Genomic DNA, 20634 nt, shown 5'->3' with positions numbered 1-20634 from the left:
CTGAATGTTCTCCGGATACGATAAGAGTAACAGAGGAAAATCTAATCCAGCTTAGGATGTTTTGAGAAAATTCACTTTAAACTTTATAGTATTATGTAACGTTCAGTTCACTGCATATAACTGCTTTGTCAAGTAAACTTACATGGATCCACGAATTTACATAGTCATGCACGTGTCTAAACAATAGATTCCTATCTCAATAGGTTTATTTTACAGGTGTGCTTTCATTGTAAAACGCAGAATTCAACGACTATGAGCGTGTGAATTAAATAAGCTTTCAGTGAATAAACAATATATTCAAGCAAACAATTCAGAAGCACTGTATTTTGGATAACATAATATTTTTTTTTTCACATTCGTTACAGATCACTCCGAGTCTGGTGGAGAAGAAAATACAGATGACAAATTGTTACATTTTCTTCTCTACCTGACTGGAAGTGATCTGTTTTTCTTTTGGAATTGACATTGAGAAAAAAAATGCTATTGAATCAATGATATATTTGTTTATTGCAATATCTATTGATATTAAATATGTCAACTAATATTATTTTACTGAAAGTCTATCAACCATACCTCTCAACAATTTTAAATATTTCACTAGAAAACATTAGGCATCTAGTTGTAATTTGTAAATGATGAATTATTATATTTTAATATGTACTCACTTAATTCAATACAGAAAATATTACTTTCTCTCTTTAATAATAATTGTATTTTTCGAGAAATGTATTTAAAATTGTATTAAAACAAAAATAAAATGAATAGAATGTATTGAAAATAATTGAATTCTTGAAAAGGAATTTTATTACAATTCTTAAAAAGTAAAAACAATTGAATTTCTGAAAAGAATTTTATTATTTCTAAAAATAATTGAAAGTTTGACGAGGATTTTTAAAAATTTAATAATAAGAATTCTATTACTTTTAAAAATAATTGAATTTTTTCGAAAAATGTTATTAGAATTTTTTTTAAATTGAATTCTTTTACGTTATTTTATTAAAAATTGTATTAAAGATAATTGAATTTTTGTAAAGAATTTTACTATTTATAAAAATCGTTTTAGGGAAATTCTATAGCATATTCACTAGAATTCATATGGAATGATTCTAGTGAAATTCTATAAAACTTTTTCAGCTTGGCCAACATCTTTTTTAGAATTTAATCCAAAAACATGTTAACATTTCATTTATTTTCGTTAGATATACTCATATAGAAAAGTCTATAAAAGTATCTTGCTTTTGAAAAACGAATTCAAGTTCCATAAAACTTGTGGATATATAATTTAGGAGTTTTGCAAACAATAATTAGTTGTTTAGAGCAATTAAGTGCTTAGCTTTTGGACTTGAATAGTTTGCTAAATGACTTTAGTTCTTTGGCCTTTGCCATAGCTTTGAGTCGAGTGAAAAATCAATACATTCTCCATCTCTCTCTCTCTCGTCGTCTATTTATACATTTTATGTTTAAAATGTCCAAAAGTTCTCTATCAAATAGTGTTTATTTCGAAAAATCCAGTAGCATTTTATACTTTACATTCTTCTCTTCTCGTTAAAAGTTTACAAATTTAAATTCTCTCCACAAAATCTTCACTTGGAACTTATTCAATTTTAATCCTGTAAATTTTGTCAAATTTTAAAATTCAAAAGCTGTAAAACTTTTCTACTTTCAAGTTTTCAATTTTACAGTCAAAGAAATTTCATGGACTACACTTGAGTGTATCTAAAATTTGTACTAATTTGAGTATTTCGAAAAAATATACATAAAAGAACAAGCAACAAAAGAAATCAAAAGTTTTTTGACAAATAGCAGAATTTAGAGTTAAAATGGGGGGTGGGTTAGACATCGATATTAAAATGGGGTCAATTTGGTTAAAGTAGATTAAATATGGATTTATGCGGGTTAAATATGTGTTAAATTAAATTTAATTAAATTGTTTAAATTAAATTAAATTTAGGTTAAATGTGAGTTAAATTTGGGTTAATATTGATTAAATATGGGTTAATATGGATTAGATGGGGTTAAAATATGAGTGAAATAATTTATATATTTGAATAATAAATATAGATGTTTGATGATGTTACTTTTTTTTCGAAATTTTTAATTAAATAAAAACAGCTTTGCACAAAAATATTTAAATTTAATTAGATTTACTTTTATTCAACTTTCTTATAAATTCCATTCTCCGATTTTCGCTTACAACAAAGGGTCATCTATCATCCTTCTATCATCTATCACATGCACACAAACCACAGTGAGGACAATGGCTCTCAATGTGACCCAAGCATAATATAAACACTCCTCTCTAAACGATTCTAAAAATTTAATTAATTGAATTAACAAACATTTTAAAGTAATTAATTAACAATAACAGAGAAAATATAACTTTTAAATTCTGATTGTAATTATTATTGTAATTATTATTAACATCATTATTATTATTATTATTCTAATCAATTAACAGAAGTTATTATTAATTATTTAGTTATTATTTATTATTATTTTTATTATTATTATTATTATTATTATTATTATTATTATTATTATTATTATTATTGTTATTATTATTATTATTGTTGTTGTTGTTGTTGTTGTTGTTGTTATTGTTATTGTTGTTGTTGTTGTTGTTGTTGTTGTTGTTGTTGTTGTTGTTGTTGTTGTTGTTGTTGTTGTTGTTGTTGTTGTTGTTGTTGTTGTTGTTGTTGTTGTTGTTGTTGTTGTTGTTGTTGTTGTTGTTGTTGTTGTTGTTGTTGTTGTTGTTGTTGTTGTTGTAAGGATAAATATTATTTAATTAGTTAAATATTCCCTACCACTGGATTTTAATTCTACTCTTGATATTTTTTTCTCCTTGCAGCATAACAATTTGTCTTTTATATTCTCTTTTTTCTTTCTTTCTTATGCTTTTGTTTAAAATTCGTGTAAAATGCAGCGCTCCATACATAAGTTTTTAGCAGATTCTTTTTTTCCATTTGGAGATTTATGTTTAAAGTTAATTTCTATCTATTCGAAACAAAAGACTTTTGTTGCCTGCACTTTCTTCAAATGTCTACTTTTAAAACCGTCATCTTTTGTTATTTTAATATGAAGACAATAAACATTAACTTTTATCTTTTCCGTTACTTATCTTTAATACATAAGCGCCTCTTTTCTCCCCCTCCTTCTCTTCCTCCTTCTCTTCTTCTTCTTCTTGCACGCCATAACTTTAACTTTATCTTTATTCATTTTTATATGATGTTCGCTTTTACTTTATTACCTTTAAACTTTGCATAATTCCTTCTTTTCATTGTAGAATCATTCATTGTGGGATATAAACAAACAAAAAATAAAGATTTTAACCAATCGCGTCTAATTATTATTATTTGTGTTATAATGTTTCAAGGTTTTATAATTTTTCAATATCAGTAGTAAAACCAAGTTATAGTCAGACGTAACATCTAATTTTTGTACTTTTTCTAAATCAGTAGTAAAATCAAGTTATAGTCAGACGTAACATTTAATTTTTTGTACTTTTTCTAAATCAGTAGTAAAATCAAGTTATAGTCAGACGTAATATTTAGTTTTTTGTACTTTTTCGAAAACAGTAGTAAAATCAAGTTGTAGTCAGAAGTAACATCTAATTTTTTGTACTTTTTCTAAATCAGTAGTAAAAATTTATGTTTATTATAGTCAGACATAATATTAAATTTATGGTATTTATTCCAAACCAATATTAGAGGAAAAAAATTTAAGTTTCGGTTAAACTTATTGCATTTATAATCTGATCAAATACATAAATTTACCAAGAATTGGATTTTGGATTGCTATCTTCTTTTTTTTTATTTTCGTCTGATATTTAAGTCGGTTGCAATTGTCTTATATTCTTTTATAGATCTTTCAATGTCCTATCAAATTCTAACCTCAAAATTGAATTCCCTTTTCTCATTTCGTCTTCTATTAGATTTGCTCCCTCGACTTCTTCCTATAAATGTTTTAGATGCTTTCTTTATATCTCTTACTTTATCTTTACGATGATTTTTTCATTTCATCAATGCTTTCTCGTTCAAGTTTCAATAAATTTACTATTGATTACATTTCAGTATGCTCACTGCTATATGCCGGCCTTTTTTTTATTCAATTGACCAATGAATTTTTAATATGACAGAAGAAGAAGAAGTTAGTTATATATAATCGCAGCTGAAAAAGTTCTATAGAATTTCAATAGAATTATTCTATATAAATTCTAGTGAATATTCTACAGAATTTCACTAGAATGATTCTATAGAGAATTTCTACATGAATTCTACTAAATTTTAGTGATTTTTAATTAGAAAGAATTTAAATTCGTGAAATATTTCACTAAAATATTTCTTTAAATTAATTAATTTAAAAAAAAAATCATTCGACAATTTTCAAAATCCATTTATTTACAACATTTAATTTTACAAATTTTTATTATTCGTAAATTCTTTAATTAAATATATATTAGAAAATAAAAACTTTAAATAATATACAAATAATTCAATTACACTTTTTAAAAAAAATTATCAATAAATTTTTAAATATAACTATTCTTTTAATGATTTTTAATAAAATTTTTAATGAAATTAATTGAATTATTGCGAAGAAATTTATAAAATATTTGAAAATAGATGAATTCTTTTAGTAAATTTTATTAAAATAATAGACATTAAAAATAATTGTATTTGATGCAAAGAATTTCATTATAATTTTTGAAAACGAAATTCATTTAAGAAATTCAATTAAAAATGTATTAAAAATAATTATTAAATTCGAATAAACTAATTATATCAAAAATTTTTTAAATCATTAAATTTTTTTAAAGAATTTTAATAAAATATTTAAAAATTATAGCATTTTTTTTCGATGAATTCGATTAAAATTGTATTAAAAATAATTTAAATTCAGCATTGAGTTTTATTATTTATGAAAATAATTGAATTTCTTAGAAGAATTTTACTATTTTTGAATATAATTAGATTTCTGCGAAGGATTTTATTACTCTTGAAAAGAATTGAATTTCTGCAATAATTTGTAACTTCTCCAAAATTAAATTTTTTTAGTGTTAATTAAAATTTTTCTATAAATCCATTATTTTTATAATAACTTTTATAATAGATTTTTTAAAATTTTCAAATTCATTTGATTTCAACTGAAAGTCTGAAATTCATTTTTAAATTAGTTTCTTATTAAAAAATTCTATTTAAATTCAATTATTTAAATACAAAAAAATAATTTATTGAATATTTGAATGGTATTTAAAATTTAATTCTCATAAATGTATGATAAATAAATAAATAAAGAATTTTGTCAACTAATTTTTAAATAATTGAATTCGTTTGACGAATTTTAATGAAATTTTTAATAATATATACATTTATCGAGGAATAAAATTAAACTTTTATTAAAAATAATTAAAATTCTGCATTGAGTTTTATTATTTCTGAAAATAATTGAATTTCTAAAAAGAATTTTATTAATAAAAAAAATAATTGAATTCCTGTAAAAATTTTATTATTTATAAAAATAATTGAATCCCTTTAAAAATTTTATTATTTATAAAAATAATTGAATTATATTGCAAAAAAATTTATAAAAAATTTGTAAATAATTGAATTTTTGTGAAATTTTTATTGTTATGAAAATAATTAAATGTTGGGGTAGAAATTTATTAAAATTTTTTTAAATAATTGAATTTCTTGGAAAGTTTTATTAAAAATTTGATAATAATTGAAATTTTGCCTAAAATTTTATTAAAATTTTTGAAAATAATTGAATTTGTAGAAGAATTTTATTATTTATAAAGATCCCTATAGTAACCATACAATAATATAATGTTAAAAAAATTATTTCACAAAATATATTTTTTTTCATATTAAAAATCACTAAAATTTAGTAGAATTCATGTAGAAATTCTATAGAATCGTTCTAGTGAAATTCTATAGAATATTCACTAGAATTCTTATAGAATAATTCTATAGAATAATTCTAGTGAAATTCTATAGAATATTCACTAGAATTCTTAAAAAATGATTCTAGAGAATGACTCTAGTGAAATTCTATAGAATTTTTTCATCTGTATGTTGAATTTGGATGTTTAACTTTTCCTAAAAGTTTAGTTCCTTGAATCCTTCTTCACTTCTTTTATTTTCCCCTTTATTTGTAATATATAAGAGGAGATCCTTATTGAAATTAATTTCCAAGGATGCTTCTTCGCTCGGGAAAGTTTTAAGACTGAAATGGAGAATATCCTCTAGACACAATAAGGCACTATTCAGAGAGGCAAAATCGTAAAGAATTTTTCCCCGGAACAGAAAGGGAGATAAATCTTAAAGAGTGGAGGCATGAGAGAAGGAGGCCTCTCTTTTGGGTTTGCTGATAAGAGGACGCCGTTCCTGCGCCACGTGCAGCCTGAGTAACATGCTGGTAGAGACAGGGAGCTGATACACTGCTGGATTCCCCTAACTCCTTAACCCCATACCTAGTTCTCACACAGACACACATACATCGTGTGCTGCTTGCATCCGGATGCGCTGGTTGCAGCAGACGCTTCGCGTGATGCATGTCGCCTCCTTGCCGTGGGTTGGAGGGATGCCAAGGGTCGTTCGCATTTCCCAACACCTCCAGAAAGATCCCAACCGTGCGCAGTCGTGAGTTAGTTGCCTCAGACTTACTCAAACTTCTCTTCTTCTTCTTCTCCTTCTTCTTCTTCTTCTGTTTCTTTTGCCGTTGCCACGTAGCTCTCCCTACGTCACCATCAGCACACTTCCGAACAGAGAATCATACATTTGGCTTGAGAGAAATTCTCGAATCTCAGACCGTCGAATTTATAACTCGCGTGTCTATCTAATAAGGCGGAACAAATCGCTGGAGTAGAGAAGCGAGAAAGATAATGGCAATGAGCAGCCAACCGTGAGCCACTTTTATTTTATTACCAGAAATGCAGCGAAAAAAAACATGCAAGTCAAAAACTAAAATGAATCTTCAATTATCGTGAAGAAAAATTTTTTTGTTTCTAACTTGAATTTTCATTTTTCTTTTCACCTTTGAATTATAATCTGATTAGAGTGACACTCCTATGTGTGGATTGTCAGAGTTTAATGCACTGATAATAGTAGAATGTGGTTTTAATTTTTGTGCTGATATTATGATTATTATGCACAGAACCCTAGTATTTTCTCAATTGTATATTGCAAGTCAGTTATAAAATTCTGGTTTAATCGGTCGTATTATCTAATTTTTAGAATTTTTTCTAAATCAGTAGTAAAAACTTGGTTTCGTCAGACATAGTACTACATTTAGATTTATCCTACCTTTCCTAAACAAGTAGTAAAAACTAGATTTAGTCAGACATAATACTAAATTTATACTACTTTTCCTAATCAAGTAGTAAAAACTAGATTTAGTCAGACATATTACTAAATTTATACCTCTATTCCTAAACAAGTAGTACACTCAAGTATATGTCAGACATAATACTAAATTTATGCTACAACTTCTGAACAAGTAGGAAAAACGAGGTTTAGTCAGACGTAATACTAAATTTATGATACTACTTCTAAACAAGTAGTAAAAACTAGGTTTAGTTAGACTTAGAGCCAGTTTCACCAACTTCCGATTAAAAGTTAATCAATGATTAAAGACAGTTTAAAGGCTTCTGATTGGTTAATTGAGGATTTAATCAATGATTAACTTTTAATCGGTGTTGGTGAAATCAACCCTTAATACAAAATGTATACCACTTTTCCTAAACAAGTAGTAAAAACTAGGTTTAGTTAGACTGTCAGACATGATACTAAATTTCTACTACTTTTTCTATACAAGCAGTAAAAAATAGGTTTAGTCATAGATAGTACTAAATTTATACTACTTTTCCTAAACGAGCAGTAGAAACTAGGTTTAGTCAGACATATAGCTAAATTTATGCTACTTTTCCTAAACAAGTAGTAAAAACTAGGTTTAGACAGATATGATACTAAATTTATTATGTTACTTCTAAACAAGTAGTGCAAGCAAGTTTGGGTCAGACATAACATTCTTCTTTGTGTACTTTTTCTAAATCAGTAGTAAAAACAAGGTTTAGTCAGACATAATACTATATTTATGCTTCTACTTTTAAACAAGTAGTAAAAACTAGGTTTAGTCAGACACAATACTAAATTTATACTACTTTTCCTAAACAAGTAGTAAAATCTAGGTTTAGTCAGCCATAATTCTAAATTTATGCTACTACCTCTAAACAAGTAGTTCATGCAAATTGGGTCAGACTGTAAAAATAAGTAGTAAAAGTTAAGTTTCTTCAGGCATATTTCTTAATGTTCGAATTTATTGTATTTCGTCTAAACTAGTAGTAAAATCAAATTATAGTCAGACGTAATATCTAATTTTTTGTACTTTTTATAAATCAGTAGTAAAAACTAGGTTTCGTCAGACATAATACCTTTTTTATTCAACTTTTTAAAAACCAGCAGTAACAGCAAGTTTAGGTCAGACGTAACATGCACTATTTTGTACTATATTTCAATATTAGTAGTAATAATTCTTTTCAGTCAGACATAATACTAAATTTATAGAATTTTTTCAAACAAGTATTAAAAGAAAGTTTCAGTCAGACGTAAAATAGAATTTTATGTACTTTTTAAAAATTAGTAGTAAAAACTAGTTTTCGTCTGACGTAGGATCAAATGCTTCATAATCTTTCAATATCAGTTAGTTAAAACTACGTTCAGTCAGACATAACATCTCATTTATTCAACTTTTTAAAAATCAGTAGTAATAGCATTTTTTTGTCAGACGTAACATTTACTATTTTGTACTATTTTAATATTAGTAGTAATAATTCTTTTCAGTCAGTCATAATACTAAATTTATGGTAATTTTTATACAAACCAGAAAGTAGGTTTAGTCAGACTTAATACTAAAATTTTACTAATTTTCCTGAACAAGTAGTAGAATCTAAGTTTAGTCAGACATAGCATTCAATATTTAATAATCTTTCAATATCAGTAGTTAAAACTACGATTAGTCAGACGATTAGTAAGTAGTGAAAGAAAGTTTTAGTCTTACCTCTGACATCTTATTTAAAGTATTTACTAAAAATTAATAGTGATAACTTAGTTTCGTCAGACATAACATATAATGTTCGATAATTTGTATAATTCAGTAGTAAATACTGAATTCAGTCAGGCATAAATGTAAATTTATAATATTTTCCTTAAACCAGTAGAAAAAGCAAGTTTAGGCCAGATATAAAATTCATTTTTTCGTCCTTTTTCAAAATCAGTAGTTGAAATTAAGTTTTGTCAGACATAACATCTAATTTTGGAAACTTTTTCTAAATCAGTAGTGAAAACAACATTAAGTCAGACGTAATATTCTATTTTTCGTATTGTTTCTAAATCAGTTGTAAAAGCAAGTTTAGATCACACGTTAAATACAATTTTTTCTACTTTTTCTAAATTAGTAGTGATAAGTAGGTTTCGTCAAACATAGAAACCAATGACTGAAACTTTTTCTAAACTAAAATCTACTTCTTCGTGCTTTCTTTAAATAAGTAGTTAAAACTAGATTTAGACAGACATAAAAGTAATGTTATTGCATTTTTTCCTAATCCAGCAGTGAAATCAAGTTCATGTAAATCATAACAACAAATTGTTGATATTTTTCTAAATCAGTAGTGAAAATTTATTTAGTCAGACATAATACTAAATGTATGTTATTGTTTTTAAACGAAAGTTTTTAACCAACAAAGATTAAATAATTAATAATTAAATCTAAAAGAGAAGTGTAAAAATTACTTAATTGTTAAAAACGGTTTTAATTAAGTCGTAATTCGTCAAAGGAATCTTCAGTAACAAAGAATTAATCTCCACGTTATCTGGTTTCAAAATTGAAATATATATATATATATCAAATTCGTTGAATCAATAATATTTAACTAATTGCCAATGACTGTTACTATTGAGTAATTTTACTAGGAATAATTAATTACATAATCATTTGCATATATAACCTTAATACGATAATACTATTAAACCTTCCTTTGACGCACTTCCAAAAGGATGTCATGCTTCATGAATTGTGAATTTCAATGGATCTCAAATCTGTCAAAGCAATCTGAGACCCTTTACAGACAAACTTTGTTCACATTTGTCATTATATGGTCTTTGTGCAAATAATACTTCAATTAGCTTAAATAATTTTTTTAAAATAAATAATAATCAGGTAATATTCAACTAAATATATAATAGTTAATTTTACAAAAAGGGTACAATTTTATAATTCGTTTTAATTTTATATAATTGTATATAGTTATTTTAACTGGAGTGTGTTAATTTTTGTTATAAATGTATATGCAAAATTTTCACTATAACACGTAGATATAACACGAGTGAGTAATATATAATCGTGTAAAATGCTGACAACGCCACTTTCTCACTATTCATCCAGTTATACACACTTTTTAAAACTGGAAAGCCTACATATAATGCTTGTGTCTACCACTTTACCACTTGTAACGACCCATCGACCCTAAATCGACTTTCGTTTATTTCAACGAGTCGGGGTGGTAATTTTATTTTCTCTAAAATTTTTTTACAATCTATATTTGACGAAAGGCTACTATTGACTTTTTCTTGTATTTTATTTTTAATTTTCTGAGAATTTTAATTTAGAATATAATAAAATACAGTGTGAGAGAGCACTTTGTAATTCTGTTGTCACTTTTAAGTTTAATTAATGCAATTTATTATTGTAGATTTAGTAGCTGTTTGGAAACGGTAGTTTAGATGGAATATAGAGATCACTTTAGGAACTATTGTCCTTGTTGTGGTCTCTATGTGGATGATATATTATAGGGAGATGATAGATGACCCTTTGTAGTGGGTAAAGAACAGTGAATAGAATTGACAAACTATACAATATTTAGAGGTTTAATTTTGATAGAATTTTGAAATTCATTAAACTAATGGCAGAAAATTTTAGCAACTGTAAAATAATTTTATCTGGCAATACAAATTATAAAATTTAATTTTTATTTTATAAAATTGTGTCCTCTCATTGAGAAAGAATTTTATCATATAAATTTTCAAATAATAACTCAGATTTTTGAAAAACTTTCAGAATTCTAATTCTTCTGGAATTAGTTAAATTTTGTAGTATAAATTTAATTAATTATTAAAAATACTGGATTTATAGAAGAATTTTAGTTAATAACTCTCAAAAAATAATTTAATTTTGGAAACGTTACAATGAATAATATCAACTTTTGGACATAATGAACTTTTAAGAAGGTATCAAATTCTTCAAATCTCTGAAAAATCTGTATTTTTTATACTTTTTATTAATAAGTCTGTAGAACTAATTTTTTTGATAAATTTTAATTTAAATTCTGTTGAAATTAGTTGAATTTTTTAATATCCTATGTTTAACTAATTCAAAGGTTTTAACTCAATTCTTCAAAGGAATTCAATTATCTTGATAAATATCAAAATTCTTTGTAGAAAATTAATTATTTTTTGGAATGTTAATAAATTTTTTTGCAAAATTTCACTATATTTATATAAATAACAATATTTGTCTCAATTACTTTCAAAAGTAATAAAAATTCTTTGCAGAAATTCAATTATTTTTAATTATTTCAATTATTTTAATAATTTCAATTATTTTATCCATATAAAAAATTTTTTACCTACTATTCCAATTATTTTCAAAAAATTTTTAAAAACCATAGTCAAGATTTCAATTATCTTCATAAATAGCAAAATTCTTTGCAAAATTCAATTATTTTCATAAAAAACAATATTCACTTCAAAAATTCAATAATTCGCAGAAAAATTTAGAAAATTCTCGTCAAGATTTCAATTATCTTTATAAATAGCAAAATTCTTCTCCAAACTTAAATTAATTAATAATTAATAATTATTATCAAAAATTTTAGTAAAATTCTTAGCAGAATTTAAATTATTTTCAGGAATTTCAATAAAATTCTTTGCAAAATTCAATTATTTTCATAAGTTACAATATTTATCTCAAAGATTAAATTATTTACAAAACATTTTTTAAATTCTCTTCAAGATTACATTTATTTTTAAGAATAGAAAAATTCTTCGTCAAAATTAAATTATTTTCAAAAATTTTAATACAATTCTTGGCAACATTTCAATTGTTTTCAAAAATTTTCCTCAATTTAATGATTTTTAATACCTACTTTTATAGTTGAAAAAAATTTAATAAAAATCTACGCAAAAATTTAATTATTTTCTTAAATAATAAAAATTCCATAGGAATTCAATTATTTGCAAATTTTTTATAAATTTCTTCTCAATAATTCCCTTACTTTCATAAATAATAAAATTTTATTTAAATATTCTTTCAAAGAATTCAATTAGTTAAAAATTTGTTTATAAAATTTGTTATGAGAATTCAATTTTAAGCAAAATTCAATAATTCAAAAAAATATTTATTTTCATATTCAAATAATTAAATTCTAGAAGAGTTTTCTAATAAAAATTAATTTAAAAATGAATTTCACTTAAAATTTTAAATGAAAATTGAATATTAAGAGCATTATATTATAGCTTGAATTCTTAGAAATAATTAAATCTTGAAAAAGTTTCAAATTAAAATCTTTGAAAATTTGAATTTTTAATATTTTTAACTAATAATTCTGTAGAATCAATTTTTTTTTAAAAGTTTAATTGAATTTATTTTCAAATTATTTGAAATTTTTATTTTCTAACATACATATAATTGAAGAAGTTTTGAATAATTGAAATTTCGTAAAACTGAATTGTAAACAAATTAATTTGATAATTTTCAAAGAAATTTTTCAAAAATTATTAAAAATAATAGATTTAAAGAAGAATTTTAATTAACAATTCTAGAAAATAATAATTGAAAATTGAAATGATGAAAATAATTTTAAAGTAGTTACAGTAACAATATTCTTATAATTCTTATAATATGAAATAGTTATTTTATTAGTCGGTAATTTTTAAGTATTGTAAAACATAAAGATATAAATCTGAAATGTATGAATATGAAAGTTTTAAAAATCTTAATTTTAATTTTTAATGTAGCGTTATTATTTTAGTTATATGTACAGAAAGTGTCGTAACAAATAAAAAAAGACAAATCAGTAAAACTGAAAAGTAATAAATATTAATACTGTTGAATGTTTCTATAAAACGAATACAAAAACAAAATTGTATTTCGATGGAAACATAAATTTTGTATTTTTAATTAATCAGGAGACTTTTCTCAAAATACGATAAAGATAATCAGAAAATTATACATGTTTGGTTAATTAGTTATGATTTTTAACGTATAAGATATTCAACTTCTGTGTTCACATTGAAGTTGAGTAATTATTTAGCTTTGACTAATAAATTATTTTCTCAATTATAATGAACACGGTTCTCTAATGAGGAAAGCTTTTGAGGAATTAAGCATCGACGACTCTGGCGTGTCTCCCATTTAATTATGCATTTGCTTACTTAGGGAAACTGTTTAGTATCATAGACAGGGCTACCGCATTTGAACCTTACCTTGCGAATATTTGACTCGCTGTAACAGAATTCCCACAAGAGACAGAGAGCCAATGATGATATTCCCGTTTCCTTGGCCAACGTTGCTAAGACCGCTGAGATCAAGGTAAGCAACAGTGGCAAAAGCGATCGTGTTTGATCGCAATGCACTGTGTATGCGAGAAATGCAGTCTGAGTAAAGAGACAAGCCAAAAGATCCGCTCGACCAACAATACCGGCTACGGCTTCAGTATGTATTGGATGCACGGCAAAAAGAAGACCCGCAATTGTCTGAGCCAATGTGTGTCCTGGAAGTACCTGCAAGAATTTTTAAGTTGTTAGAATTTCGGAAATGTCACTTCGCTATTGATAATAATCAAGAGGAACTCGTTTTGGTAGACATTACAATTATCAATTTTTTTGTACTTTTACTAAATCAGTAGTAAAAACTAGATTTAGTCAGACATAAACCTAAAATTATTGTACTTTTTCTAAATCAGTAGTATAAACTAGGTTTCGTCAGACACTGTTTTATATTTTTTTATATCAGTAGTAAAACTAGATTTAGTCAGACGTACCATTTTATGTTTTATAATTTTTTAATATCAGTAGTTAAAATTAGGTTTAGTCAGACCTAATATAAAATTTATACTATTTTTCCTAAACAAGTAGTTAAAACTTGGTTTAGTTATACATAGTACTAAATTTATAGTACTTTTCATAAACAAGTAGTAGAAACTAGGTTTGGTCATAAATAATGCTAAATTTATACTACTTTTCCTAATCAAGTAGTAAAAACTAGATTTAGTCAGACATAAACCTAAAATTATTGTACTTTTTCTAAATCAGTAGTATAAACTAGGTTTCGTCAGACACTGTTTTATATTTTTTTATATCAGTAGTGAAACTAGATTTAGTCAGACGTACTATTTTATGTTTTATAATTTTTTAATATCAGTAGTTAAAATTAGGATTAGTCAGACCTAATATTAAATTTATACTATTTTTCCTAAACAAGTAGTAGAAACTATGTTTGGTCATAAATAATGCTAAATTTATACTACTTTTCGTAATCAAGTCGTAAAAACAAGATTTAGTCAGACATAATACTAATTTTATACCACGTTTCCTAAACAAGTAGTAAAAAGTAAAAACTAGGTTTAGTCAGACCTAATACTAAAATTTTACTACATTTCCGTAAAGAGGAGTAAAAACTAGGTTTAGTCATTTTAGCATTCAACCAGTAGTAAAATCAAGATGTAGTCAGACGTAATACTAAATTTATTCTACTTTTTGTAAACAAGTAGTAAAAACTGCCTCTAGACAGAAGCCATACTAAATTTATACTACTTTTCCTAAACAAGTAGTAAAAACTATGTTTATTCAGTCATAATACTCAATTTATACTACTTTTTCTGTGCAAGTAGTAAAAACTATGTTTAGTCAGACATAATACTCAATCTAGTTTTTACTAAATTTTACGAAATTTCAATTATTCGGAAATTCTTCAATTAAACATATATTAGAAAATAAAAAATTTCAAGTAATTTAAAAGCAAAATAAATTAAACTTTTTCAAAAAAAAATTAATTCTACAGAATTGTTAGTTAAAAATATTAGAAATTCGAATTCTCAAAGATTTAAATTTGAAACGTTTTCAAAATTCAATTATTTCTAAAAATGCATGCTATAATAATTTTAATATTCAATTTTAATTTCAAATTTTAAGTGAAATTTATTTTTAAATCAATTATTATTATAAAATTCTACAAAGAATTCAATTATTTGAATACAAAAATAAATAATTTATTGAGAAAAATTGAATGCTTTTTAAAATTGAATTCTCATAAAGAATTTTATCAACAATATTTTAAATAATTAAATTCTTTCAAAGAATTTTAACAAAATTTTTAAATAATTAAATTCTTTCAAAGAATTTTAACAAAATTTATAAATTATTAAATTCTTTTCAAAGAATTTAAACAAAAATTTTTAGGAATAATTATTTTTTTAAAGAATTCGATTAAAATTTTATTAAAAGTAATTAAAGTTCTGCAATGAGTTTTACTGTTTATGGAAATAATTGAATTTCTAAAAAGATTTTTATTATTTATAAAAATTATTAAATCCCTGTAAAAATTTTTATTATTTATAAAAATAAGTAAATTATTGCGAAGAAATTTATTAAAAATTTGCAAATAATTGAATTCCTGTCTAATTTTTATTACTTAAGAAAATAATTAAATTTTTGCTTATAGAATTTTATTAAATTTTTTTTAACTATAAAAATATTAAAAATCATTAAATTGTGAAATTTGTGAAAATACTTGAAGCTTTGCAAAGAATTTTATTAAAATTTATGGAAATGGAAATTAAATTTTCGAACATAATTGAATTTCTGCGAAGAATTTTATTATACTTTTGAAATAATTGAATTATGCAAAGAATTGTATTTAAATTCCTGAAAATACTACTACTTCAAAACAAGTAGTGCAAGCCAGTTTAGGTCAGACGTAACATTTTTTTTGTATTTTTTCTAAATCAGTAGTAAAAACTGGGTTTGGTTAGAAATATAATTAAATTCATTATATATCTTTTGAACCAGTAGTAAAAGCAAGTTTGGGTCAGACCATAAAATTAACTTCTTTTACTTTTTAAAAATGAGTAGCGAAAACTAAGTTTCTTTAGGCATAGCATTTAATGTTCGATATTTCACTATTTTTAATTTTAAAAAGTTTAATAAGCAGAAAAAAGTTTTAAATAAGTTTTGGAAAACAAAATTAAACTGAAAAAGGATTAAAAAATTAAAAATTGATGTTCAACACGATAAAAAGAGTTTAACGCCTCTAAATTGACAATACATATCTTGTACATACATTTATGAGAAAATATATATACTTTAGATATTCTTCAAAGGTGTTTACATCTAAATTGATCTACATATTTGACGTACTTTAAAGGAAAATTTCATTTACTTGCAATCGAAAGCAGTAAATTTCTACTTTGTGCAGCCAGATTGTACCCTACGGCGCTAGAATCACTAAAAGGATCAAACAAAGTTATGTAGTACCTAGCATGCGTTGCCTGATAAAACGATTCGCAGTGTTGTAATCTCTTCGTCAAAAAATTTATATGTTTCGTACAGAAGTTTTGTGACGAAAACCATTTAGAGAATTTAAATAAAATGCACATTCGTACTATCTAGTGGGACTTTTTTTTCTTTTTTTTTTTTGTTGCATACTTTGATAGCATTTATTTTTATGAAATACATAGATATATATATAGAACAGAGCAGGAATGTAAATAAGAATTTCTTTCAAAAGGGATATAAAACGTTCATAGCAAAACTTGACGTAGAATTTAGAATATTGGAAAGTTATTTGTTTCATTTGACTGAATATGTGGGAAATTGTAAATGTCCATGTTTTGTTTGAAAAAAAAAATATTTTAATGGAGAGGAAAATATTGTTTTGTACATGTTTACTGTTAAATTATAAATAAAACGATTTTGGTACTATTACTTTAAAATTTGGATTCGATTTCGACTTTAATTTGATATTAAAGATTTTTAACTGTAACTCTAATTTCCAATTTTTATTTTGACTTTGGAATTGAATTTTTTATTACAACTTTGAAGTTTCATTCGATGATGACTTTGAAATTAAATGTAACTTTAATTTAAATTTTAACTTTTACATTAACATGAATGTCACTTTAATGTTTACTTTAACTTTCAGCATGCAATGTTTCATAATTTTTCAATATCAGTCGCAAAATCTAGATTTAGTCAGAAATGATATTAAATTTATACTACTTTTCCTAAACAAGTAGTAAAAACTAGTATAGTCAGACATAATACTAAATGTATACTACTTTTCCTAAACACGTAGAAAAAACTAGATTTAGTCAGACATGAACCTAAAATTATTGTATTTTTTCTAAACGAGTAGTAAAAACTAGGTTTTAATCAGACATAATACTAAACTTATGCTACTTTTATTAATCTAGTAGTAAAAAGTAGGTTTAGTCAGACGTTTTATCCTTTTTAAATAACAATAGAGAAAACTAGGTTTAGTCTGACATAAATCTGAAATTATTACATTCATATTCATTTTGTTTATTATTTGCTTTTTTCTTTAACAAATTTCGTTTAACTGATGTAAATTATGCAAATTTTTCTCCTTCTAATTTATAAAAAATATGTGAAAATTCGTTAATTGTTAAAAAATTATCATTAAGAAATAGGAAATATACCCATTGTATGCATCTATTTACGAATTTTTTTCTAATTGTAAATCTATTCGAAAACATCAATAACTTTTTTTAAAATAAATATTTAATCAATATTGCTTTTTCATAGAAAATAAATAAGCATTTCAAATTCAAATTTTTTTAAATTTAATAACTTATAAGAATATTTTTATAAAACATGAAGATAGTGATTGCTCTGATTCGAAGACTCTGAGTGATCGATTTCTTCATATGTTTTATGATAATTAAAGATGACCGAGTGATAAAATCATTGATTTATATTATAAGAATATTATTACAGTAACATTTTCAAAATTATTTTTATCATTTCAAATCAATTATTATTTTCTACAATTTTTAATTATTTTTTATGAAAATAATTGAATTTCTTAAAAAAAAATTTATTATTTATAAAAATAATTGAATTATTGCGAAGGAATTTATAAAAAATTTGTAAATAATTTAAATCCTGAAAATTTTTTATTATTTATGAAAATAATTAAATATTTGCGTACTATTTTCGGGAATTTGAAATTGATTTGAAAATTTTAAGTGCTTTTTAAAAATTAGTAGTTAAAACTAATTTTTGTCAGACGCAGCATCAAATGTTTTATAATTTTGCTACAAATTTTGCACTTGCAGCTAAAAATTTCAATTTATTTTAATTAATAGTGTTGATCATGTAAAAGTCACTTTATGAAGATTTTATTAAATTTGGAAAATTTTTAACTAGAAGAAAATAGTTTAAAAAAGTAAATGTTTTATTAAACCTAATTTTTACTACAGATTAAAAAAATGTATCGAAAAAGTGACTGATATGTCTGACAAAATCTCGTTTTCACTACTGGTTTGCAGTAAATACCATAAATTTTAATATTATGTCTGACTAAACCTAGTTTTTACTACTGATATTGAAAAATTATGAAATATTGGATGCTGCGTCTGAAGAAATCTAATTCTCACTACTTATTTTTAAAAATTATTTAAGTTTTGACGTTATGTCTAATGGAACGTACAACTTTTGTACTATTTCTTAATTAGTAGTAAAAACTATGTTCAGTTAGATATAAAACTGAAATTATTGCATTTCTTCTAAACCAATAGTGAAAGGAAGTTTTAGTCAGACGTAATATCCTATTTTTCGTATTGTTTTTAAAACAGTTGTAAATGTAAGTTTAGATATCAGTAGTTAAAACTACCTTTAGTCAGACATAAAATTATATTTATTGTATTTCGTCTAAATTAGTAGTAAAATCAAATTATAATCAAACGTAGCATCTAATTTTTTGTACTTTTTCTAAATCAGTAGTATTAACTAGGTTTCGTCAGACATAGCATTCAATGTTTTATAATTTTTAATATCAGTAGTTAAACTTACGTTTAGTCAGACATACAATTAAATTTATTGTATTTCGTCTAAACTAGTAGTAAAATCAAATTATAGTCAGACGTAGCATCTAATTTTTTGTTCTTTTTCTAAATCAGTAGTATAAACTAGTTTTAGTCAGACATAAAACTGAAATTATTGAATTTCTTCTAAACCAGTAGTAAAAGCGAGTTTTAGTCAGACCTAGCATTCAATTTTAAGTGTTTTTTAAAAATTAGTAGTTAAAACTAGATTTAGTCAGATATAGCATCCAATGCTTTATAATTTTTCTATATCAGTTGTTAAAACTACCTCTAGTCTGACGTAACATCCCTGAATAAAATTAATTTTACAATAAAGTGAAATTAAAGAAATAATTTTTTTGATTTATTATTCTTGTGAGGCATTTTTTTCTTTTTAATAAATTACAACAAAAGGGAATTCTTAATATATCCTGACCATTGACGACATAAAATATCCTATACCCTTTTAGTGGGAACAAAAAATGTCGCCACATGTGACGCTCAAATAAAAACTCCCTTAGCTTATAAACATCTAGAACATGTTTGCACGTAACGGGAAGCACATGGTGGCAAAAAATTAATTTCGTAACTTTCCCCTCGAAATCCTCGGGTTTGGATAATTTTTTACCAGGAAGACACCAATGGCGGGAATTTACAAGGTCTGTTGTCCATAAGTCAAACTTTCAATTTCTCCCCCATTCTAGTGCCACTTTGATTAACGATGTATATACAAAGGACTCAGGTCAACCTGTTTCGTTGTTCTTAACGCAGTATAGTGTATATATACACTTTCCTAAGATAAAGTGTCACGTGAAATATACCAAGATTATCGTGTGCTTATTTCACATAGATGTCATGTTTACATTATATTAGATTTTGTGTGCGAAAAAAAAATTAAGTTATTCTTATCCCATCAAAGTTTATCGCTGACGTGTGTCTATATTGAGATAAAGCTTACAAAGAGAATAAAAAGACAAGTGATATTGAATATTTCTTGACCCTCCTTTTTTCAGAAACTGTCAACAAAGGAGACATTCAAAAGTCCCCTTTTTATTCACCACAAACGTGAAAATATTTTGAGCCAATATAAAAAACATAAGGGATTTTACTTATATAGCTTTAAAATTTATAAGGGGTTTTCTCAGCTTTATTGAAATCTTTTATATTTTTCTTTCTTTTGCAATTGCTGGATATATGATTTATATTTTTCTTTCCTCATTTTTATCCGATTTTTTATTATTTCTGTTGGAATATTTTGTCTCTATTTTCAAAAAAGTTTCTGCTTTTTTATTTTGCTTTAAAAAATAATAAAATTTTAATTAAATACATTTTATCAACCACTAGATTCATTGATATTTCGTCTGTACCAGATTAAATATTTAGTCTGTACTAAATTAATTATTTAGTACTTTAATGATACTGACTTAAAATAATTATTTTACCTTGGAATATTTTTATTTTAATATAAAAAAGAAAAA

At 24.3% G+C, this 20634-nt stretch overlaps 1 protein-coding gene across 1 annotated transcript in view; it reads right to left on the bottom strand.

Annotated features, from left to right (window-relative positions):
• LOC122503425 (protein O-mannosyl-transferase TMTC2) overlaps window positions 1–20634 on the bottom strand; it is a 319531-nt gene that overhangs the window by 176644 nt on the left and 122253 nt on the right. The window contains exon 3 of the mRNA XM_043613958.1: window positions 13539–13835. Within this exon, the coding sequence (XP_043469893.1) occupies window positions 13539–13835 (297 nt within the window). The remainder of the gene's footprint in view (window positions 1–13538; window positions 13836–20634) is intronic.

This window comes from Leptopilina heterotoma, unplaced genomic scaffold, assembly GCF_015476425.1.
Source record: "Leptopilina heterotoma isolate Lh14 unplaced genomic scaffold, ASM1547642v1 Lhet_261, whole genome shotgun sequence".
NCBI lineage: Eukaryota > Metazoa > Arthropoda > Insecta > Hymenoptera > Figitidae > Leptopilina > Leptopilina heterotoma.
Note: the sequence above shows the minus strand (reverse complement) of the source record. Positions and strands in the feature narration are given on the sequence as shown.